Source organism: Triplophysa dalaica, chromosome 22 (assembly GCF_015846415.1).
Source record: "Triplophysa dalaica isolate WHDGS20190420 chromosome 22, ASM1584641v1, whole genome shotgun sequence".
NCBI classification, from domain to species: domain Eukaryota; kingdom Metazoa; phylum Chordata; class Actinopteri; order Cypriniformes; family Nemacheilidae; genus Triplophysa; species Triplophysa dalaica.
In genome coordinates this window covers 9,069,099-9,093,895 of record NC_079563.1, presented here as the reverse complement: position 1 = coordinate 9,093,895, position 24,797 = coordinate 9,069,099, and the positions used below count along the sequence as shown (strand labels likewise).

At 39.1% G+C, this 24,797-nt stretch overlaps 1 protein-coding gene across 7 annotated transcripts; it reads left to right on the top strand.

Moving 5' to 3' along the window:
• Window positions 1–4: 4 nt before the first annotated feature.
• nsd3 (nuclear receptor binding SET domain protein 3) lies at window positions 5–23,445 on the top strand. 7 transcript variants are annotated; one of them, XM_056736556.1, is made up of 23 exons: window positions 5–111; window positions 2,374–3,395; window positions 3,525–3,684; window positions 3,796–3,950; window positions 5,724–6,305; window positions 6,413–6,533; window positions 6,684–6,784; window positions 7,482–7,527; window positions 10,815–10,945; window positions 11,182–11,307; window positions 12,182–12,308; window positions 13,017–13,214; window positions 13,302–13,481; window positions 15,368–15,517; window positions 16,438–16,594; window positions 16,864–17,066; window positions 17,240–17,352; window positions 17,475–17,744; window positions 17,938–18,054; window positions 18,136–18,277; window positions 19,292–19,398; window positions 19,609–19,813; window positions 20,334–23,445. In XM_056736556.1, the coding sequence occupies exons 2-23, from the start codon at window positions 2,421–2,423 to the stop codon at window positions 20,603–20,605; spliced, it is 4,638 nt and encodes a 1,545-aa protein (XP_056592534.1). In that variant the 5' UTR covers window positions 5–111; window positions 2,374–2,420; the 3' UTR covers window positions 20,606–23,445. The 7 variants fall into 7 exon arrangements, with proteins under 7 accessions (XP_056592534.1, XP_056592535.1, XP_056592533.1 ...); XM_056736557.1 differs by having other exon boundaries at window positions 32–166; XM_056736555.1 differs by lacking the exon at window positions 5–111 and adding an exon at window positions 768–1,113 and having other exon boundaries at window positions 2,377–3,395.
• The last annotated feature ends 1,352 nt before the right edge of the window (window positions 23,446–24,797 follow it).

The window sequence follows — 24,797 nt, the reverse complement described above, 5'->3', positions numbered from 1 at the left end:
CGAGAGAACACGTTGCGTATGTGATTTCTGATCTCAGTTCAGTCGTGGAGACAAGTTGCTATGGCAACATATATATGTACCGTGCCTGGAACAGCACCGGAGCTCTGTGGGGTGTGTTGAAATGGTTGTTATGATATGTTTGTGCAGACGATGGCGCCATTTTCATGTAGGCTACAGAACACGTCACACTTGATATTAAAAGATGATTCATTTTATTTCTACTAAATTCTTTTGTAAATCGTTTTAAAGACATAACCTCCCTATATTGATGATTGATTGATTTACCTATCTTTCTTCTATTTTTAGATGTTGTCCTTTCTTTTTTATTCAATCCCATCATCTCAGTTGTATCACTAAATGTAAACAAACACACAATGGGGAATACAAGTGATATTGATTTAATTTAATTATTAAATGATTTAAGTATTGTAATGTTGTTGAATATGCTGGTTAATCTAAGACAGCAATACTATTTAGCTACGTTGGTCTTTTTTATTAATATTAAAAGATCCAAGATACATATAACGATTATGATTAAATAAATATAATAAATGAAAGAATGCATTGCAAAAACGTTGCATGCATTTTACTTCTATTTTTATACACGATTCACATCACAGTGCATGTAACATCAACTATGTAATATACGTCACATCTTAAACTCGATAATCACAGTTAATTTCCTATCAAAGTTTCGTTTATTTTGATGTAATCGGATAAAAAAACTACTCGTCCCAACATGCCCCTCACATCATGCAGCACAGCCAATGGGGGCGATTATATTTTGGCGCTGAGACACAGGCCTTAAGCAGAGGGGGCTTTTGTTACAGCTAGAGGGAGGGAGGGGAGACAGCTATAATAAAATATATGGGAGCCCAATTTCCCGAGGTCTGCAGGAGCATCCCGCAAAAAAACGGGGCCTCTCCCGATTTCACAGACACACATCCTATCATGGGTATCGACATACGACTGATCTAGCCCCGTTTTGCCCATACAACGGATCAGATCTAAGAAACGTGGAGTCACAGATCTTTGTGTGTTCTTGTGTTTATGTTAACTGCACCAGGAATCCAATTTATTTGGTGTATTTGTTTAGAATGGAACACGCTGAAGGTACAGACGCTTTTATTCTACCGCTGTTTCGATGCTTGATGTTATTGCGTTAAAAAACAACAACACCCGCTGCATGCGTTTGTGTTTTTTAACGAAATGCAATGGTTTTCAGCACACTTTCTCCTCGAGATAGCCGCTGGTGGGAATGTTATCTGGCCAATTTGATTTAAAGGGGCACTGGCAGCCATGTTGGCATGTTCGCATTCACTTCTTCACTGTTTTAAGGTTTTCCGCATGACGCATTTGACCAAGAAGCGTAAAAATGTGCATTAAAACGGGTGTTTTATAAATTCCCCATATGATAAACTTGAAAGTTGATGTGTTAATGTTCCCCGTATAAGCACGTTAGCACATCCGCTAACGCCGCCTTTCATGTTATGTAGCGACATCACACGGGTCCGCTTTGCATTTTACAAGGTTGCTGAGAAAACAAGCTCTATCTTAAGTACACAAGGATCTGATTTTGGTTGTTCATGACCCGTACAATATTTAAATCGATCTGCACGTGTAAATCAAAACAACATGAGTGATTCGGGATTGTTTTGTTATCAAGAAAATGTTAGCAGGCTAATGTTAGCCAGCTGTTGGCCATTGCAGGTTTGTGATTCTTTTATAGGAAGCAATATTTGAGATTAGTTTATTTAAAAACATACTTTATTATTCTGTGGCATGATGTGATTAGGACTTCATACTGAAAAGTACCTTTATGAAGTATTTTGTTATTACCTGAATACCAAAATGGACTAAATTAACCCCCTTGTTTTGATTGATCTTTTTTTATATTTTTATTATAAATAGCAATTTTGTTTATTTTGACTACATGAGTATTGAATTAATGCATTCAGTCTTGACAAATGTAGACTTTTGAGAGACTGGAAATGTAATATACATTGCTGAATTTGGAAATAAATCTGCTTTTTTATATCAAGAGTGACACTTGGGTGTACAATTTGTGTGGAGTTCCCTCATAGGGATCAAGAATGTGAAAAACTTTGTAAACTAGTTTATCAAGTTTTATATAACAAACGTTATGTTTATCTCTGGAAAAATAAATTAGATTTGTGTCAAAAGCATCGAATACAGTCACAGCATATAAATGCATAACATTGACCTCGATTGACCCAATGCATCAATTTTTATGAATGAGATTATTCAAAAGTGTGTATGGAGTTGCTTTTCACTGGACTGTGTAAAAACAAGGTACACCTGTGTGTCTATTATGTGCCCATATAAACAAATTCTGTCTCCTTAATATTTCAGCAGGCCCTGTAAAAAAAAGGGAAACTTAAGGATGCTGGAGCAGAACAATGGATTTCTCCTTCTCTTTCATGCAAGGGATCATGGGAAACACAATTCAGCAACCCCCTCAGCTTATTGACTCAGCCAACATCAGACAGGAGGATGTCTATGAAGCCATCAGTGACCCAGGAGATGACGGTGGGCAGCAAAACTTTGAGTCTCCGTTGGAGTCTGGCTTTTCTTACCCTGCTGAAGACCTCCCAGTCATTACAAACGGTTACCCGGCGAGTGTAGGTTCCTATGAACAACAGGCCAAATTCGCCTTGTACTCTCAGTTCCCCAATGGCTCTGCTAACGGTTACGGTGCCATACGAAACTACGGGGACCACGGTTTGCTGCTCGGCGAGGGTACGGTATTGAGACAGCCGATGGTCCAGGAGAAGCCTCAGACGCACATCTCGCCTCCACCGCATCCCCATCATCACCATCAACCTCATCATCAACACCATCACCACCATCAGCAACACCACCCACATAACCCGCCGCTGTTACCTCACCACCATCACCCGCCTCCTGCCTCCCACCTCATTCCTCAAGTCTTACCACCCCCTCCGCCATTGCTCCTCCCCTCGTCTCCACCCATCCTGTTGCCTCAAGACAGCACAGTTTCCAACCCCATCGCACAAGCCACCACCACTCCCAAAAAGACAAGCTCCCCTGAGATCAAGATAAAGATCATTAAGACGTATCAGAACGGCAGGGAGCTCTTCGAGTCCTCGCTATGCGGTGACCTGCTTCAAGAGGTTCAGGCCGGCGAGGCTTCGAGCAGAAGACATGAGCAGAAGAAGGAGAAGAGGAAAAAGAGAAGCAGCAGACACGGTGGTTTTCCGGAACAGGAGGGCCTGCCGCTGTGCAAAGGTGCGGAGGAAAGATCAGGGATGGTCCAAAGCTCTGCAGAGCACAGTGAAGGTCATATCTCAGCCGGAGAAGAACAAACTTCTTCAGCCCTCATTAACCCCAAAGCAGAACCCAAGGAACAGAGAGTGAGTTGCATTTGGTTTTCTTGTCACAGTTATGCTCATTTCCATTTTGGGAGACTTGGAAAAGTCTTCAAGATTTTTTGGAAGTGATGGGTAACATCTGCCAAAATGTGTGATTTGTGTCTTATTTAGGTCGAAAAGCACTTTCCTTCAGTCATCACAAGCACTGGCTCTTGTAAAATGTATGAGATCGGTGACTTGGTGTGGGCCAAGGTTGGAACTTATCCTTGGTGGCCTTGCATGGTATCATCGGACCCTCAAACAAGTGTTCACACACGTATTAATACAAGAGGTAATCCACCTACTGCATTCAAATAAACAGACTTTCCCTATATTCACGATAACTTAATTAATACATATTATGTCTGATTTACTAATGTGTTGTTTACATGCTTCCTTGTAGGTCTTAGGGAATACCATGTGCAGTTTTTTGGGAGTGTTCCTGAAAGGGCCTGGGTCAATGAGAGAAGAACCAGGGTGTACCAGGGTGAAAGCCAGTTTGAGGAGTTGCAAGCAGAAACTCTACGGAAAACAACTAACCCAACTGAGAAGCAAAAGGTATTTGTAACGTTTGTACAAATTTGACAATCTTTCTGTGGGCCTTTGGACGTGGGTCATACTTTCAAAACAAATATAAATAAATTAGTGGTGGGCATAGATTAATTTTTTTAATCTAGATTAATCTTGGAATTAATCTAGATTAATCTAGATTAAAATGGCTCATTTGAATTCTGCCGAAGGCATTCAGAATATGTGTGCTACCCAAATAATGACTAAAAGTAAGTCTTTGAGAAGGGGTGTCTCAAGCCAGGTGGGCATTAGACCGGGGGCTCATCTCCTGTTTCCAAAATGCATCTCAAATTGCTTGAGAAAGCTGTTCTACTATGATAATTGGTGATGAAAATTTAATTATGTTCAATAAGATGAACTTGTGTTTACTTCAGCATTAGCTAAGGGATGATTTGTGTTTAGGTGGTACTTGAGACTGGAAGAGCTCCTACAGTACATTTACATTTAGTCATTTAGCAGACGCTTTTATCCAAAGCGACTTACAAAGAGTGAGGGAGCAACAAGCGATATGTCATACAGGAGCCATAATACATTAGATCTCAATACATTTTACTGGTTTCAACTAAAGCTAGACCACTACCTGTTCAGAGAAAGTGTTTTTTTTTTTAAACCAATTCCGCATTGCACAAGGTGCAAACAACCTTAGTCTTGTCGATGTTTCTATTGGGAAGGTTCTTAAAAATTATATTCCCTGAAGCAAACCCGGCGGCTTCATAGCTGCATCCATGTTAGCACGTCACGTCTGATGCGGTAATTTCACAGTAACGTTATGTTGTGTTCAGACCAAACGCGAATGGCGTGTCAAGCGCGAGTGAATTATGTGTTAATGCAAAGAGCCAATAGACCTACTTGCTGCGCGAATCGCGCGAATGAAGCCCTGGTTATGAGATGAGGAGGCGGCTTCTGCTTCCGCGAATCACGCGAATCACGCGAGTTGAAAAATCTCGTTCTCGCCCCGTACAGTGCAGTTAAGCTGGTATACATCCGCGCTAAAATATCAAGGTGAAAGTCATCATAGCTTGCGTAGTATAGACCCAGCTCACAACCCAACTTTAAGAATAGATTAACGGCGACATTTCTTTTATCGCGCGATAACGCCGTTAACGGCCCACCACTAAAATAAATATAAAAGATATTTAACACATTTGTTTCTGATTGCATTTTCTACTGAAAATCTCATTACCGTAACGCATCTTGCTATGTCTGAGTGCATGACATGTTGTATTTGAGACAGTAAAACATGAAAATATTCTGAAAAAAGAATTGGATGTTCTCAATTGGCAGGATATTAAAATATTTGGAATTAAAATAAAGAAATGGGGTGAAAAAAGTGAAAAAAATGTTTTCTTGTGTTCTCATCCTCGATAATATTTTTAAAGGACTATTCACACACACACACACACAGATCTTTAAGTATGGCTTTTTACTCTAGCTACATTTATTATTTCCTATTTAAATACACTTCATTAATCTGTAATACATGTTGAATAAAAACTTGCTTAGGCATCATGGCTTTTTAGCAAAACGTCCTATGGTATTGACATTTTTTGGACTGTGAAGGTAATGCTGTAATTTTGGAGTTCTGAGAAAGTAATTTTTTTTTTAAATGAATGCTTTATAACATTTCAGATATTGTTTTAAATGCCTAAAAAGGAAATTTGTTGATGCAAGTATTTTTTCAAATCATCCGTAACATCTTGGATACCAAGATTTACTGTGAAATACCCATTGTGTTTATTCTGTGTGTTTTTGAAACTGTAGCTCCTGAAGCCTCAGTCTCAAAAGGAGCGCGCTCAGTGGGAAGTGGGCATGGGACACGCGGAAGCCGCCCTGTTGATGACTCGAGAAGAACGCAACGAGAACTACACCTTCATCTACATCGACAAGGAACCCGGTGCTGCAGACACTGTGACCTCACCTAGGCCTACCGGAAAACCCCGTCCCGAACGGAAGCAGAGACGCTCCAGAGCCGGCAGCAAAGGAAAAGAAGAGACCGTCCCACGCCGACAGCAGCCGCGGAGGCAGTGCAGCATCAACAGCCTTGAGGAACCATCGTCTCCCAATCAAGGAGATGATGATGATGATGATGATGATGACGATATGGACCACAAACAGCAACCCAGCAGTCCTCCAGAACCAGACCCCCAGGAACCCTCCCCACCTCCGGTCAGGACACCCTGGAGGACTGCTGCGGCCCGAAAGCTCCTCCCGCTCTCCATAACCATGAAGAAACTCAACGTTGAGATCATCAAATGCGACTGGCAGCTCCAGAAGGATAAGTTGGAAATTCCTAAGAAGGTGGAGAGTGAGGAGAGGCCTTGCGAGGAGGTTCGCTCACCTGAGGTACCTTGCATTTATTCTCACAGAATTTTCTGTGATTTTCACCAGAAACCAAATTAATTTGACCCCAGTTAATAGAGACGTTTGCTTCATCTTTCAATGTGTTACAGGGCTCCAGCGATAAAGCCGAACCAGAGACATGTTCCAGTGAAGAAGAACGGGCCGCGTCTCCCGCATGCTGGAGTGACCAGGAGAGTGCAGAGCATGCATCGCCGACAGAGCAATCCTCAGGTGCGACCACACAGATGAGATATACAAGCTCATGGGAAAACTTTCTATGGCTTTGCAAAATGAGATGTTGAATTGGTTATTAGCAGTATGATGTCACTGTGATTTAAAGTCTGTGTGTATCTAAAGGGTGTGTTTTGTTCTGAAAAACAGAGCCTCTAGAGAGAAAACAGCAGCGCAGATCCGTGCGGAGCCGCTCTGAGTCGGAGAAAAGTGTGGAACCTGTGCCAAAAAAGAAAGTGAAGAAAGAACAGGTACAGAACAAAACCAGGGGTGTCTGCCTAGGAGTCATTCATAATGATTCATGCCTATATTTTATATTGGATCATTAAAAAATGTACAAGTTGTGATTCTTTTGAATGTGTCATTGGGATCACGTAAAGGTGGACAGCTATACGTGCGTTAATGGTTTTAATACACGAGGTTCGTGGATGGTGGTTGCCTCCGCAAAGTGTATTAAAATTCTTTAAGGCACGGCCAGCTGTGGATTATCCCGCTTATACCATGGTCAATTTACAGCTGTTATTTATGTTTAAAGTATAATTCTAGATCAAACAGGTTATTTTTGTAAGTTCCTTTGAAATAAAATTAAACCCTTTTAACTTACATTAAGCCTTAAAATTCTGCGTGGCCAATAGAGTGACAAGTGGTTTCAGCTAACCAGGCGCCACACCTATAACCACGTCCCGTATTTTTGCCCATTTTCGATTATCCGGGAGTGACGTGTGATGATGCGATGGCGACTAGCACCTCATCCTACTTTAGGCTTCCTTTTTTATCTTCACAAACCTACGGACACTAGGTCCATATTTTATACAGTCTATGGTTTTATTGCACACCTTCCAGCCAACCAGAATCAAGTATTCAAACAGACCATGGTGTAGTAATTAAAGAAACTGATATTCAGATGACCTAACTTTCCTTTTCGTGTGTTTGTGTGTTTTGCTGCAGATGGAAACCGCACCTCAAATGGATTTCAAAACAGGGTCACAGAAAGGTGCTTAACACTTTGCCGTGAAGGATCAATCTTTTATTTGAGTCATTTCAATTTTTTTACTTTGAAGGATCAGTTCACCTAAAAATACAAATTCTGTCTTCGTTTACTTATCCTTGGATTGTTCCAAATCTGTATCAATTTCTATGCTCTGATGAAAGATATTCGGAAGAATGCTTATAACCAAAAAGTTCTTGACCACCATTGACTACCATAGTAGGCAAAATTACTTTTAAAAGGTCTTTGTTCGGTTGAACACAAATGAAGATATTTTGAAGAATGTATCAAAGCAAACAGTTGTGAGGCACTTTTGACTACCAATTTGTCCTTCTATGGTAGTGAGAAAATGACATCAGAATTTTTATTTTTGGGTGCACTGTCCCTTTAAATAGCGTGTGTTATGGTATCTCTTAAATATTTACTTCTCTCTGGGTGGTTTCCACCAACAAGGATTAAAGTAAATAGAGTTTAGAGCTAATCTAGGGTTTCTTGATCCTAGTTTTATTTTAATTCAAACCGCGTCGCACCACTTAATTTTCAACAGAGATTAACAAATCGTAGATTCAAACTTTAACCTGTATTTAAACCATCACATGCGATTAATTTTGTCCACCATGTTGGACTCGCCGGTGTTAGCAGCAACAGTGTTGCACTGTCATGTAAAATGGAAATAAGCAGCTTGTGCATGTAAAAGAAACGTAATTTTGCTATTTAAAACCTTTCTCTGGATAATTTGTTGATCAGTCTGATCATTCAAAAACACATTGAACAAGTCTTGAGGGATGTGACAGGGTACAAATATGGTAGTTGAGCCGCATCATTATCCTGCAGCTCGCGACTGGAGCAGACATAAGAGAAAAGAGCGCAGTACGGGAATCACAAGTGGGGGGGAAAAACGACCGGTAGGCGGGATGGACCGGACCTCAATTTATGCAGGGCGCTCACAAAACCGGTGTCCCTGGTCTTGCTTAAATACTCTTATCAGGATGTCAGTCTTTTCCGTTGAATCAGACGTTGTGCTTGCCTGAATTGGATAAGAAAGCAGGGCATCATGAACTTGACACTTCACTGCCGACCTCCCATCAAAACGGCGTGCCCTCTCTCGTGCTGAGGTGTTTTATTTATTTCCATTTTTATTTACAATAAACACATAATTGAAGCATGACATCACACTTATCTGTTTTTGATCATTTTCCCGTACATTTTAATATAGATATATGTTTTATTTTTATTATATATTATAGTAAATCCTAAGGTGAATGAACAACACGGTTAAAAAGGGAGTCAACTCTGAATCATGCAAACGAGTCGTCCCTAGTCTGAACCGCTGTGGATTTACGTCACTACACATAGCCAACGTTTTGCTAGGACTGCCCACAAAACTTCACTCTTCTCCCCCAAAAACTGTAGTTTGTGACCCTCATTCGCGGTATACCATTCAGTGCAGACTAGACCATCTGACCAATCACATCAGACTAGGCTATTGGAATGGAGGGGATGAGACAGATGATTTGAAAGTCATCAAAGAATTAAGGTATAACTGCCTATTATTACGAAATTACGGTGCTTTTACACCTTCTACAGTGGTGTGAAAAAGTTTTTGCCACCTTTCCTGATTTTTGTTTTTTGCATAAGTGATCCAGATCATCGAATGAATGTTAATATTACACAAAGAAAACCAGAGTAAGTAGAAAATGCAGTTTTTAAATGATGGTTTTATTTATTAAGAGAAAAAACAATCCAAACATTTCTGACCCTATGTGAAAAAGAAATTGCCCCCTAAACCTCATAACTAGTTGTTTGCGAAAGTCTTTCACATCGGTATAGGAACTGTGGAGGAACTGTGGCCGACTCTTCTTTGCGGAATTGTTTTAATTCAGCCGCATTGGAGGATCTTCGAGCATGAACAGCCTTTTTAAGGTCATGCCACAGCATTTCAATTGATTAAAGTCTGGACTTTGACTAGGACGTTTAGTTAGATTTTTTTTTTTAGCCATTCAGAGGTGGAATTGCTGATGTGTTTTGGATCATTGTCCTGCTGCATAACCCAATTGCGTTTAAGCTTGAGGTCACAAACCGATGGCCGGACTCATTAAGGATTTTCTGGTAGAGCGCAGAATTCATGGTTCCATCAATAATGGCAAGTCGTCCAGGTCCTGAAGCTGCAAAGCAGCCCCAGACCATCACACTACCTCCACCAGTTTTGACTGTTGCTATGATGTTCTTTTTATAAAATGCTGTGTTAGTTTTGTGCCAGATGTAACTGGACGCATACCTTCCAAAAAGTTCAACTTTTGTCTCATCAGCCCACAGTATATTTGCCCAGAAGTTTGGGGATCAGTAAGATGTTTTTTAGTAAATGTGAGACGAGCCTTTGTGTTCTTTTTGGTCAGCAGTGGTTTTCGCCTTGGAACTCACCCATGGATGCCATTTTTGCACAGTCTCTTTCTTAGTGTAGAGTCGTTAACACTGACCTTAACTGAAGCAAGAGAGGCCTGCAGGTATTTAGATGTTGTTCTGGGATCTTTCATATGTCCTCCTGGACGAGTCGTTGTTGTGCTCTTGGAGTATTTTTGGTTGCCCAGCCACTCCTGGGACGGTTTAGCACTGTTCCATGCTTTCTCCATTTGTGGATAATGGCTCTCACTGTGGTTGTCTGGAGTCCCAAAGCCTTAGAAATGGCTTTGTAACCCGTTATAGACTGATACATTTCAATTACTTTATTTCTCATTTGTTCTTGAATTTTTTTAGATCGTGGCATGATGTTTTGCTATTTGAGATCTTTTAGACCACTTCAGTCTGTCAGACAGGTTCTACTTAAGTGATTTCTTGACTTAAGTGATTTCTTGACTCAACAGTTCTGGCAGTAATATGTCTTTTTCACATAGGGTCAGAAATGTTTGGATAGTTATTTCCCTTAATACATAATACCATCATGTAGCATTTTGTATTTACTTTAGTTTTCTTTGAGTAATATACAATTTTTTGATCACGTTAAGCATGAAAAATAGGCAAAAAAACGGAAGGGGCCAAGTACTTTTTCACATCACTGTATGTACATAAACTTGTTGTTGGACACTCCATGTAGGACCTTAAAACTCCCTAGTTATGTATTCTTTAAATATAAACCTGCCTATTTTTAAACAAGGTTTACAGTTTGGTGCAACAGAATTATTAAATAAACCTTGATTTAATCTAGATTTAAAACTAATCCTTGTCGGTGCAACCCGTCATATATGTTATGATCGATTATGGATTACCTGAATGCTGACCCTCCTCCAATCCTGCAGGAGCCAGTGAGATCTCAGATTCATGTAAACCGTTAAAGAAACGCAGCAGAGCCTCTACAGATGTGGAGATGGCCAGTTCTTTGTACAGAGACACTTCTGACTCAGATTCCAGAGGACTCAATGATCCACAGGTCAGACCGCACTTCAAACACTGTGTACTGTCGAGGAATTCAGTAATGGTACCTTAGTCCTGCCAAAACGTGCTGCCTACTTGAGCATTGTAAATACTGTTACCTGTTAGTATGCAAATAAGTATTGCTTTTGTGAAACAGTAATTGGTTACAGAGTCGATTGAGCAAAACGTCCATAGCCAAAGTGGTTAATGAGTTCTTTTATCAAGATTTGCATCCATTTTCAATTCATGCAGACTGCATTCGGGAAGCGTTCAGACAGTCCTGCTACAGTAGATGCTGATGGATCAGATGCCCAGTCAGTGGACTCCAGCTTGTCCCGTCAGGGAGGAAGCTCTTCAAAAAAGGACACAGTTTGCCATGTGAGTACTGTCATGTAGTCCAGTCATTCCAAACCTAGAGAATTAAACATGTTTTGGTTTTACTTTGATCTATTAAATTGCATCAAGAAAAATTTGGACAAAAGGTGCAAACATTTTAATAGAATTAATGGCGTTGCACAAAGTTACTGAACAAAGACCACGGGGGCCAGACTGTGACTAAAACGGTGAATTTGTGAGTAATATCTTTGCAGAGATCACCACTTGCGACCATGCAGATTTATTTGTTTTTAAATCGTTTCCAACGCAAGTGGCATTTTTAAAAAAAATCCAGTGCCAAGGAGAGATCTGTGCAGGTAAACCTCACTTCTCTGGCGACAGACACTAGAGGCTATCTAGTGTCTGATAAACGTGATCTAGTTTCTCGTGACACTCCCATACCTCGTAGCAGGAGCGGTGCGACCGGTTACACCAGCAGCTGGGCTTTTTCCAGCATGCCCAGCGCGAGCGCTCTGCTTTCTGTTTTTTTCCCACACTCAGCGCACCGTTGCCCGATAAGGCAGCACGCAATAAGCGGAATGCGCTGTTTGCTGTGACAGATTTTAGTGAGCCTGAAGTCGCACAATGTGATATTTGAGACGTTTAAAACGAAACGATTAACCACGGAGAAGTAAAGGGAATGTCATTTATCCATCTATTACTTGACACCACTTGATCATTTCAATTCCGTCCAATGCGAGAACAAACAACATGATTTTCTCTTGTTAAGTTTTATTTGAAGTTATCTTTACATTGTGTTGTGAACTTGCGGAAAATGTGATTATTAAAAACTAATATAAACATAATAACGAGTTAAAACAAACCTTAATGCATGTTAAATGCACAGAAAACTTTAAGATTTTCTGTCATATTTTAGGTCTGTGAAACATTTGGGGATTCACTGGTGAGCTGTGAGGGAGAGTGTAACAGACTCTTTCATCCAGACTGTCTGGCATCCAACAACGGGACAGAGGGAGATCTCATGTGTACAGAGTGTAAGACAGGTGAGAATGTGATCAAAACCATGAACCTGATTTTGCAGAGGTGGAACAACATTCCTGACAATTTGTAGTATCATGTTTAGACTTGGGAAGCTTGGTTTAGATGCCATACCTATCAACCTGGAGGCATCATATATAAAATTGCACTTCTTTAGACAGATTTGTTGTTCTGAAATCTTGATCCATGAACATGGCTTCGCTCACCAAATGGGCATAATAAGTCAAAATGAATAATAAAATCTAATTTGTATAGAAAATGTTGTTTCCAATTATATTTTCTGCAAAAATATTCACACCAATGGCATATATTCTTCATGATGCCAGGGCTGTTTTAATATTGGATCTTGGTGATCAAATCAATATGATTATCTATTAAAATAATAAAAATAAAACTATCAGTCCATCGTAAATTGAGGTTGCATGTTCTTTTTTTTTTGTCTAATGAACATCAAATTACTCAAAATACAATTATAGGGAGGTGGTGAACGTTTGTAACCATCGTGACTCTTGAGGCAAAATGTTCAATGGGTGCAAAATCTGCTACCTACTCTGTTAAACAGTCAACCAGATGCTAACGTTGATTATTAATAACGTTATCATATTTGCAGTATTAACACAATAATCATGGTAATTGATATAACATTTGTCATATATAGTGACAATATGTTGTATAGTGACAGACTTAACCTGTTGGTCTTCATCACTGTGAAGGGTCCCACATCTGTTTCTCCTGCAACGAGTCGGAAGGCGAGTTGAAACGCTGCTCTGTGAATGGCTGTGGACGCTTCTACCACGACACCTGTGCCCGCAGGCACCCTGGCACCACTACCGACACGAGAGGCCTCCGCTGCCCGCAACACAGCTGCGCCACGTGCTGTCTCGACAGAGACCTTCACAAAGCCAGCAAAGGTAAACGGCACATCACATCAAAACATTGAAAAGTACATGATGCTATTGCTGAGAAGCAACAGATGCATATTCTGTGTTCGGCTGCAGGTCGCATGATGCGCTGCATCCGGTGTCCGATAGCGTATCACACAGGGGACGGGTGTGTGGCTGCCGGAAGTCTCTTGATAACACCACACATCATCATATGTAGCAACCACTCCAGTTCAAGGAGGAATGGACACTTCTCCTCACCTGTTAACGTAGGCTGGTGCTTCATCTGTGCTCGAGGTACGTTCAGCCTGACAGTTAAGGCATTTCTGCGCAAATTGGTACATGTTATCGTTTCATAGGTTTATGTGGCTCCTAGTGCATTTATTATAGTAAATGCATGGTGAGGTCTTGTCTTAATCTACATGCAAGTGCTGTAGCACTTTATATGATCAAAATAGTATTTTACTGTATGGTCAGTGTCACTAATGTTCTCTCTAACAATAGGATACTTATCTTTAGTGTGAACTTTGACCTTCTGTCTTCATCTAATCCTTTACTTTCAGATGTACTGTGTCTGTGAAACATTAGTTCATGTTTGTGTCTTACTAATGAATAACATTGAATTGTCTGTAATTTTTCTTTGGAGGGACTAAATTCAACTTTTGATTTCATTTGAACTTTTATTTGAGCGTACAGGTACCTTTCTAGTACCTTACACAGAAAAAAACAACGTTATGGTCAGAACATATAATGTCCACAATTAGGGCTGTCATGATAATAGATAAACACAAGCACACCTTTAGGACTTTTTTTCTTATTGTCAGGTTGTTGTGATTATTTCTGTTATTTGCAGAATTTTTGACCAAAAATAATAATAATTTTATAAAATAATATAAATATTTAACGGTGTTAAAGTCGCAATTTAAAAAGGATTAGATGAAATGATCACAATTTGCAACCATCATTTAATATATGAAGCGCATAAAGAACAGAATAACATTTTTTTTACAATTGTTATATTTATTAATGTCATGAAACAAACAATTCTAGTTATTTGTTAGACAATTAATCGTCAGCCAGATTTTGTAATTGTTGCAGCCCTATTCCAATTATCACATTTATATAATCAAAAAACAAATCAAACATTAATATTGGCTGATACAACCATGACCAGAGTTGTGCATCCCTAGTTTTTTGTCTGAGTGCATTTACATGAGCAATTTTAAAGTCAACAATATGCGAGTTCATGTACAAACTTTTTTCAAAACCAATAAACCTGTTTTATACGCATCGTCAGGTGTTTAATACAGATTAAAAACTATCCTTCTGTTTTTTGCTTAGGATCGTTTAATAATTAATCGCGATTAATCGCATCCAGAATAAAAGTTTGTTTACATAATTGTATATGCCTGTGCACTGTGTACATGTTTAAAGGCATGTATATATTTAGGAAATATTTGTATGTATACATTTATATTTATTAGGACTGCCAATCGATTAATCGCAAATAATCACATTCAGAATAAAAGTTTGTGTTGACATTATACAGTATATATCTGTGTACTGTGCATGCTAATTTTGTATTTCTAAAACATACACATACATGCATATATTTAAGAAAAATATAAACATTTATAAATTATTTAAATTATTGATGAATCTAAATAAATTAATGTAAATTTCCTGTGTATGTGTATGCGTTTATAAATACAAAATTAATATGCATAGTACACAGACATTTATTATGTAAACACAAACTTTTTTTCTGTATGCGATATATAGCGATTAATCATTTGACAGCCCTTATGTAAATGCACTCAGGATCATTGCACATCTCCAGAAACCAATTGGTGATACGTTTGTAAATTCTGTAACCCTCTTAATTGACTGTTTTAATACGGGTAATCTTTGTTGGTATGGGAGCAGTTTTGAGTCACTTTGTTTGTCAATCTTTGTCATTAACATCTGGCGAGAAAATTGGATGTCTTTTCGACTACTATCTTTTCTCTGAAAGCTCCCACTCCAACACTGAAGTATCCCTCCTTTCATTTGTGTGTGTGTGTGTGTTCTCTTCCCAGGACTACTTACAGTATTAAACCGTGTGTCGTTTTTTTCCTGATGTGTGTTTTCTGGAATCATGGGTAGTTTCATTACTCATGACTTTTCCTGTTTGTCTCGTGTAGGGCTTTTAGTGCACGACCATACTGACACCGTATTAAGTTCATATACCTTTAAGTCGCACTACCTTCTGACTGAGTCAAATCGTGCTGAGTTGATGAAATTACCTATGATTCCTTCTTCTTCGTCAGCTACCAAAAAGAATATTGGGAAAGGTAAAACCACGTTTTCTTGGTTTATGTAGTTTGTCATCTGTATGCATCACAGCTGTCCTATTGCAACTTTGATTTGAGTGCTTTATGTTGCTCATTCAGCTCGGAATTTTACGCTATCGTGCTGCTTTTAATGCAAGTAGTTGGCTTCAAATAACTCACATTAGCAGGACTCACATTAAGGACCGTCCGTAGCATTTGGGGTTAATTCGGGTTAACACATTAACACATAACACAGGTAATGCACATTTTGGTGATGGCAAATACACAATAATACATAAATCTCATCTTTTACACTGGTAGGATTGGTATTATGGATCCGGCATTCATCAAGGTTATATGCCACGGATCCTGTTATTCTGAGTCCGTAACACACTTTGGCTTAGCAATAATTCTTCGGCTTGTTTCCCAATGACTTGCTCTTACATTTCTGTGTTTGCTTGAGCAAAGTTCCAGCTTCTAAAACATATTTTGGATGGTTGTCTTGTGTCTTTCGGACCAAGGGTTTTAAGGGACACCATCCAAAATAGTCGCTTTTGTGTGTCTGCAGGTGGCGTCAACGCGGATAATCAGTCGGTGTGCATCACTGCATGTTTCCCATAATGCCCCTTTCCGATCATTCACTATTGGCTGCTTAAATCACATGGCACCAAAGCGCACATATTAACGTTATGCCGAAAGGTGTTACTCATCAAACCGTGTCCTTAAGCATGCTGAACTTCAAATCAGAGTATGGAATCTAAATTCATATATGAGAATTTTCAAATAACAAATATTACAATTTCCGACTCCGACATGCTCATGGACGAGGTTTGGCGAATATCGCCTTCACTGGGAATGGACAAGCATGTGGTAATCCAGTGGGCCCTTGTCTATCCGAATGCGTGTTTATGTGTGTGTGCGTGTGTGTGCTTGTCAAAAAGGAGGACGATTGTTGTGTTGCGAGGCCTGCCCCGCCTCGTTCCACCCCGAGTGTTTGAACATGGAGATGCCAGAGGGGACGTGGCTGTGTGGGGAATGCAGATCAGGCAAAAAGCCCCACTATAAGCAGATAGTCTGGGTCAAACTGGGCAACTACAGGTACGTCTGGCCAACCGTCTGCATAGTATGCAAATCTCCTCCAACTGAGGAAATTATAAGATCTTTTCTTATTCGTGGATATCTTGCATTTACTAAAGGTTGTAAATTCAAAATCTAATGTGACAAAAGGATACAATATTTGTAACAAAATGTATATTCTTCAACATTTTAGGTACGTTTTCCAAAAATAATATTGGTTCTTTTGTTCATCTTAAAACCGAATGAATGAAGTATAGATGTGATACGGATGTGTTAAAACCCTTGTGTAGGTGGTGGCCTGCTGAGATTTGCAACCCTCGCTTGGTTCCCTCAAACATCCAAAGTCTGAAGCATGATATTGGCGACTTCCCGGTCTTTTTCTTCGGATCCCACGACTATTATTGGATTAACCAGGGCAGAGTTTTCCCATACGTTGAGAGCGATAAGAACTTCGCAGAGGGGCAAGTTGGCATCAACAAGACTTTCAAGAAAGGTTATAAACCAATTTTATTCTCATTTATATTGGTAATGTATACAACCCTTTTATGTTTGTTTGTTTAGGGGTGTTGCCATTTCCTGTTAAAAGTGACAATTATGTTGAAATAAAATACTTAATACTAAGAATTTTGGGTTATATTGACACAAAATGTTTTTGTGAATGTGAAGCTCTCGAAGAGGCAGCCAAAAGGTTCCAGGAACTTAAAGCACAGCGGGAAACCAAGGAGGCCCTGGAACAGGAACGCAACTCTCGCCGACCCCCACCATACAAGCTTATCAAGGTATCAAGAGCATTTTCCCGCTCTTATTGAATATCTTAAAATGCATTTTCCCTCCGTGCAACTGCATAAAAAGTCAAACTCCATCTGCTTTGTGTGACACTGTTTTATGTTTCTTATCTCAGTCCAATAAGCCTGTTGGCAAGGTGCAGGTGCACGTCGCCGATCTTTCCGAGATCCCCCGCTGCAACTGTAAACCCACAGACGAGCGGCCATGCAGTCAGGACTCGCAATGTCTGAACCGCATGCTGCAGTACGAGTGTCACCCGCAGGTCTGTCCCGCTGGGGACCGCTGCCAAAACCAGTGCTTCTCCAAACGTCTGTATCCTGATAGTGAGGTCATCAAGACCAGCGGCCGAGGGTGGGGCCTGAAGACCAAACAGGACCTGAAGAAGGTGAGAATAAAAGAATCTGAGTGGGAACTCTTCTTAAATATTGTAGTTCTGTTCCCCCTTCTTTTTTTTTCATCGTTCGCATCTCAGTTTATTATTAAATTAATATCAAGTGTGTTATTATCATGCCTCTGAATGAATTTGTCAGAATTTGTACGTTTCTTTTTACTGATCTTGGGTCTTTATTTATGGGAAGGGTGATTTTGTCATGGAGTACGTCGGCGAGCTGATCGACTCGGAGGAATGCAAGCAACGAATAAGACATTCCAATGAAAACCACGTGACTAACTTTTACATGCTGACTCTCACTAAGGTACATTTCGTCTTCGCTTTTGGAACATTGTAGCATGCACCCTCTCCACTGTATTAAACTTCCACTTCCTTTGTTTGTCAGGACCGTGTGATAGATGCTGGACCCAAAGGAAACCTGTCACGCTTTATGAACCACAGCTGCAGTCCGAACTGTGAAACTCAGAAGTGGACTGTGAATGGGGACGTGCGAATAGGGCTTTTCACATCATGTGATATTGCTGCTGGTAAGAACAACTAATAAAGGTCCAATGTGTCATTTTTTGGAGGCCCTATTGCCAGAAATGAAATCTAATATACATAACTATGTCTTCAGAGGTGTATTAAGACGTTACATAATGAAGCGTTATGTTTTTATTACCTTAGAACGAGCTATTCCTATCTACATACACCACGGGTCACCTTACATGGAATTCACAATGTTGTTTCTATAGTAGCCCTAAACGGACAAATTTCTATATAAAGTGGGTTATGTAAATAAGTTATCTCTTCACTTTCAAAGAAGCGAAAACGAGACGACATTGTCCTGTGAAAGCTGCTGTAGTGCTTCAAAAGTGAGGGGTGAAGGGAGTCATTGGTTGCAATTCGCTGTCTAACCGTTAGATGGCGCTAAATCTCTACATTGTAAGGGATAATGTACAGGCAGCAGGTTGTTATCGCAGAAATTAGCTCCAACGGTGAGGTATCACACTGAAGGGGCTTATTCTGCAATAACAGCTGGCGGCATGTACATTTTCCTGCTTAATACAAGGCTACTTTCACCATGAGAAAAAACTAGACTTGAAAAGTGAATTTGAAATATTTAAACTCATTTTCATCAAATGCGGACGGTACCTTCTGCATGGAAAAGCTGTTTAGTTTCGGTTTTCAAGGTAAGAAACCATGTTCAAATGTCAAGAACAGGCAATTTGGTTTAATCATTTGTAAATATTATGTCATGTGTTGTTAAAAGATATATTTAATTTGTCAAAAAAACCTGTCAAAGTGATTTCTGAGAGCTTGTTATCTGTGAATAAGGATATCACAAATCATAATCACGTTTATTTTGGCCATTATTGAGATATTGATTATTAATCATGACTAATAATTCTCTTTGGAAACAACTTGTATTCATTTTATAAAAAATAAACTGGATATAATCATAATGAAGGTAAAAACACCTGCATTCAAAAAAAATAAAAACAAAAATATATTATTAAAAATGTCTTTGGAATAATCATAAAGGACTGCTGTTTTCACAGACACGGAGCTGACCTTCAATTATAACTTGGACTGTCTGGGTAACGGAAGGACGTCGTGCCACTGCGGGGCTGAAAACTGTAGCGGTTTTCTAGGAGTCAAGCCCAAGGTAATGCTTAGTTGAATTAGACAGTAACTCATGGAGTGTCCACACACGATTTCCTTTAACACCATTGACAATTCACTAGAAACGCCGATAGCTAAGGTGTACTTAAACTGCAATAAAGAGAACCAAAGAGCCTAGTAATAAATAAAGCTCATGTTTTTGGTTTTCTCCTGTTGTTATTGTGTTATAATGACCTCATTCATCTTCCTGCAGAGTGCAGTGGTGATGGAGAGGGAAGAGAAGGTGCGCAATGCTAAACTCAAACCTAAGAAGCGTAAACTGAAGACGGAGAGCAAACAGACCCACGAGTATTTCTGCTACTGCTGTGGAGAGGGAGGAGAGCTGGTTATGTGTGACAGAAAGGACTGCCCGAAGGCCTATCATCTCCTTTGCCTCAACCTGACTAAACCTCCATCTGGTACGTGCACTCCGGCGCAGATGAGTTTTGTAGTTATGCTTTTGCGAACAGCAGTTCGGTTACATTTTCTACTTTTATCAGGTAACATTTAACTCGCAGTGCATGTGAAGTAAAATTTGTCATTAATAGTGACTGCATGGTTTGTAAGAATGCACATGCACACGTACATTAGCATTGAATTAGCTTAGCAAAGTAGTTTCCATGTGCGTCCGCTGAACGCATCCAGATTCAGTTTTTAAATTATTTAAATCTATATTTTATTTTGTATGTATTTTTATATACAGCTTGAGAAAAGAATAAAGGCAACTCCAGTTTTTCATGTGTACAGCAGTTCTGCAGGTTTTGTGACAATTCCAGTCGATTGACTGTTGACTTTCAATAGAAACAAACCTCAGGAATGACAAAGTCACACAACAGCAATGTGAAAAATGGAAAGAATGCGGCGACTCGTGAAACTTGTAAAAATCTCTTCGTCGTAATTTATGTTTTGTAACAATTTCGTCAATGTTATGCTTCTCAGGACGGTGGGAATGCCCCTGGCACCAGTGCAGCGTGTGCCAGCGTGCCACGTCCTCCTTCTGCCACTTCTGCCCCACTTCGTTCTGCCGAGATCATGAGAGAGGACAGCTATCAGTGTCTGCCATAGACAACCGACCCTGCTGCTCGAACCACGACCCCCAGAGACCCTTAGGGCCCACGGCAAACCTCAGCCAGTTCACTATAAAGAACGAACCGCTCGAACTCACAGAGGAACCAGGAGAGGACGGGGATGAAGAGGTGGAGGGGGTGTAGCAAGAGTGACTGAGCCAAAGCACTGAGAAGGACGAGGGCTACAAGAAAATCACAACAAAGAACATAAAACTTCAACAACAGTGAACCGTAGAGTGGCCAAACTTGGCTAGCTGGTTACACCAAGTGAACTTTGGCGTTTGTTGTTCATTCCAAATATACAGCAGCTGGTATTTCTTTTTAACATATCACGATTTACAGCCTCACGTCAGAAAATGCTTCTGTAATAACGTTAGCGATTCACATCTGGTTTTCTAAACAAATTTCACAGTTATTCGACACTTTTTCAGCTCCATTTTTTCCTCTTTAACGACGGCGAAACTCCGTTTCCAGCGGTGAAACTCCGTTTCCAACGGTACCGAAACACTCTAGAAACACTTTAAACCAAGAACTTTATTTATGTACCTCATGTAAATAGCAAAGACTGTTGTAATGCGTTTCGGGTGACACCAGTCGCCGCTCCCTGGTAGGATTTCACTACGTCCGAGTTAGTCGCGGTTACATTCGAAAGACTGCAAGTAAGGTTTGTCAAACTGCCGCCCCATTCCAGTGAGTTTGTGATTTGTAAGATATAATCATTAATATATTTATGTCGGTGTTTACATCCATTCACAATGTACAGTATTCTTCATCTGTATTAGTCAATTTGATATCACTTATGGGATTGTTGTATACGTGCCCTTTTTGTCAGCAGAATTACATTATTGCTTGGCCCGTACTGTATCGCCATCATGTATAAGAGACACCGTAATTCAAAGTAATGAGTTCTAGAAGATCAGTCCAAACGGCAATGTTCGATGGTGTAGTGTTAAACAGCAGTCCACATGTATTCCAACACTGCCACGTGTCTCTTAAAGCAAAATATTTACCAGTGTGAGTATTGAACAGGTGCCAGTGTTTAAAAGCAATTACAAGGAATTCATACGTTTCAGAGCAGCGCTAGTTGTGAGACTTTGAGTACAATCTTGAAATGTGTTTTTTTTAGATTCACGTTTACATTTGTGTTTCACAACATGCAGGTGTAAATATATTCAAACTGTCGTTTTATTTCCCGTAAAGTTTTCAATGTATTCACCCATTATCGTGTATTCACGCATAGGATATATTGCTGTACAATAGAGACTCATTTTGAAGGTATCTGTACCTTATCGGCACACTTTGGTTTTTTGGCTCGATGTTTAGCATCTTTCTTGTATTACGGTTTGGTTGTAATGACATACGCTACTATGCTAAAAGTGAACAGCTGTCATCACGTGGCGAGACGTAGGGATGGCAGTGTGTAGCAGCATTATCCTCTCTGTGACCTACTTGATGTGAATCTACTCGATAGCTTTGATCTTGGAAGAACTTTCACCACGCCTGAGTGTTAACATGTCAGTTTGAACTGTAAAGTACTTTGTTACTGTGATAGTATTGCTGTGCCACAGTTTGCTCGGGTGGAAGAATCAATTTCGACGGCGTCTAGACCCATTGGAGTCATATGTATGTTTTTATAGATCACAGTGCAAGTATTATATGTGATGGCACCACCAGTTTGTCACTTTATGGAAAGGAGGGAAGGTGCTTTTGGTTTACTTGATTCGGTTCCATTTTGCCTTTTCTTTTCTGTATTTATTGTTCTTTGTCTCAAGACAGAGTTTTTTTTAGTGGACGACAAATTTAAGGAATTCTAAAGATTGGACTGCCAAACTGAGATTTATATGTTTGTGAAAATACTTTGTGTAAACTTTTTCTGTTTGGTAATATGGAGGCAATTCAGGTTTTGGCTTGCTTGTATTCTTATTCTGTTTCTCTCATTGTAATTTTTATAGTTTGCATTTATTTTTATATAGGTTGTTATTTTCTTTAGAGACCATAGGCACTTTTACTCCTGAAGTATCAATATCTGCCCTTATATTTGTAATGAAAATATCAAGGCGAGACTTCTCGTCTGGTTTAACTTAGTTTTTTGGCCTTGTTTCATTGTGATCACTAGAAATTGCCAATGACAAAAAATAAACGAATGGCTTTGAAACCTCAGTACAGGATTTGGCGATCATGGAAAATTCATTTTAATCAGTGCCATTTGTTTATGCCGTGGCTTTATCACTGGTTTGCCTGTATTTGATTTGTCGCTATATCTATTTTGCCGCATCAGATGTTAAAAGTGTATTACCTCCATTGATTCCAGTGTTTGGTGTCAGTGCACTGTACTTTGTGTACATTTTTTTGTGTATTTGAAGGTGTCATAATCATTTTGTGCTATCCAAGCATGTTCTTTGTGTTGCTTAAAATTAACTCAAGTTGGTGTCCTACAGACTGACACGATTTGATTTTTTGTACCGATTTCACATTCCTTTTCAATAGACTGTTTACTAATTCTTGCTACTGAGTTACAGAGTTTGGGTATTAGTGTGTTTACGTAAAATTTTCACCATGCACATTGAATCGGACTACACACTCCAACTTAAAACTTATCCTAAATGACACGGCTTGGGTAGAATGTATGTCCTCTCCAAGTTTTTTAACGATATAGTCGTGAATAGAGGCTTCTTCGGCTATGTTATGTAGCCTATGTCATTGCATTGTGTAAGGGAATGATGCTTGATCAATTGTACATAGCTGGGGAAAAAATCTCAATTGTCATATCGTAGTGTCATAAGAATGCTGTAATATTGCTTCTGAATGTTTGTGAACGTAGAAACATTTTGTACATTTCTTTTCTTGTATTTTATTTGACCAACTTTTGAGATGTATTTCTTCAGAATTCATAATTTATTCTGAGAGTACTTTAAGCGACATTCCACAGATTTAAACGTTTTCAGACTTGCCTGGTTTGACTTCAATAAACTGTAATGAATGTTCACATGTTTAAGTTGGTTTATAATTGTCGTCACCTACTTCATAGTAAGCTATACGTTTAAGAGTGTGTAGTTTTAGCAGGACTTGCTTGCCAGGACTCTTTTAATAGGCCTACATGTGCCAGACTTTAGAGGGTGCATATTTGATTATTCAAGATAATTTATTTGAACAACCCATATCACAGAAGCGGTCAAATACGATTCACTGTTTTGTTGAAATCATAATTTTAAAGAGTTAAAAACATTTACATTAGCAAAATAGAGAACTACTGTACAATTAATATGACTGAATTATTAGGGTTAATTTACATTATGTAAAACCCGGATACCATCCTCCTTACAGGTTTACTTATTTTATTAGAATAAATTTCTTTAGATTTAATAATATTAGAGATTTTAAACAAATATCTTAAAGATTTAATTATATGAAGAGTCTGGTTCCAAAATGAGAACTCTAAAATGAGAAAATTAAAAAATAATGCGTTCATTATGTTATCATGTGTTTAATTGTGTTATAGTTAACTGAAGTTATTTAGTTCTTATGGCTTAAATCAAAATAAACCAACTTCAGTTTCATTGATATTATTTGGAATGCACAATGAAAATCTTGATTTTGAAGAAACCTTGGCAATTCCGTACAAAAATCCACCTTATCACAAAACAAAATACCAGCGGTTACAGCACAGATTTTAACATTTGGTGATTCAAATACCCATATGAGATGTCTCTTCAAATTTGTTAAGCATTTGTTTTATTTCTAGTGCAAGATTTTTAATAGTCAGGTAAGTGCCATTTTCAGGATTGTCACATCCATAACGCAACATATTCCTCATAAATGGACTCATGCAAATTAAAACAAAATAACTATTTCATGTTCTATAAAGAGGCATCCCTTCTCCATTCATTGGGTATTATTGCTTCAGGATTGTGCATTTTATTTGACAGTAATCCTACAAAGTTTATCGTATCCCAAAAACCGCATCCTTTTTTGTCACATCCGTAACACTTGTATATTTCTCTTTTTTTAAATGTCTAATTTTTTTCATAGACTGACATTTTCTTAATTTTAGACTATCAACAAGGGTCCGTTAAAATATAAACAGATTATTCGATATAATCGTAACAAATTCATTCTCTGAACATTTTAATGTCACGTCCATAACGCAAAATGTCACATCCATAACGCTGGAATTGCCCAGTTATCTTATATTATAACAAAACTTCAATGTAAGATTTAAAAAAACTATTATTTAAAACAAAAAATAAAACCGAAACCGGAAGTTCTTCTGTGCCCCATTGGTGTATCTTGCAAAGTGATCTTAACCTTAAAAAAAACGCAGTTCACTGATTCGCGC

Excerpts from the sequence above, each read along its gene's own strand:
- nsd3 (XM_056736556.1), top strand. The coding sequence starts at position 2,421 with ATGGATTTCTCCTTCTCTTTCATGCAAGGGATCATGGGAAACACAATT. Across the intron at positions 3,396-3,524 it reads CAGAACCCAAGGAACAGAGA|GTCGAAAAGCACTTTCCTTC; the intron begins GTGAGTTGCATT and ends TGTCTTATTTAG. Across the intron at positions 19,399-19,608 it reads TTCTAGGAGTCAAGCCCAAG|AGTGCAGTGGTGATGGAGAG; the intron begins GTAATGCTTAGT and ends ATCTTCCTGCAG.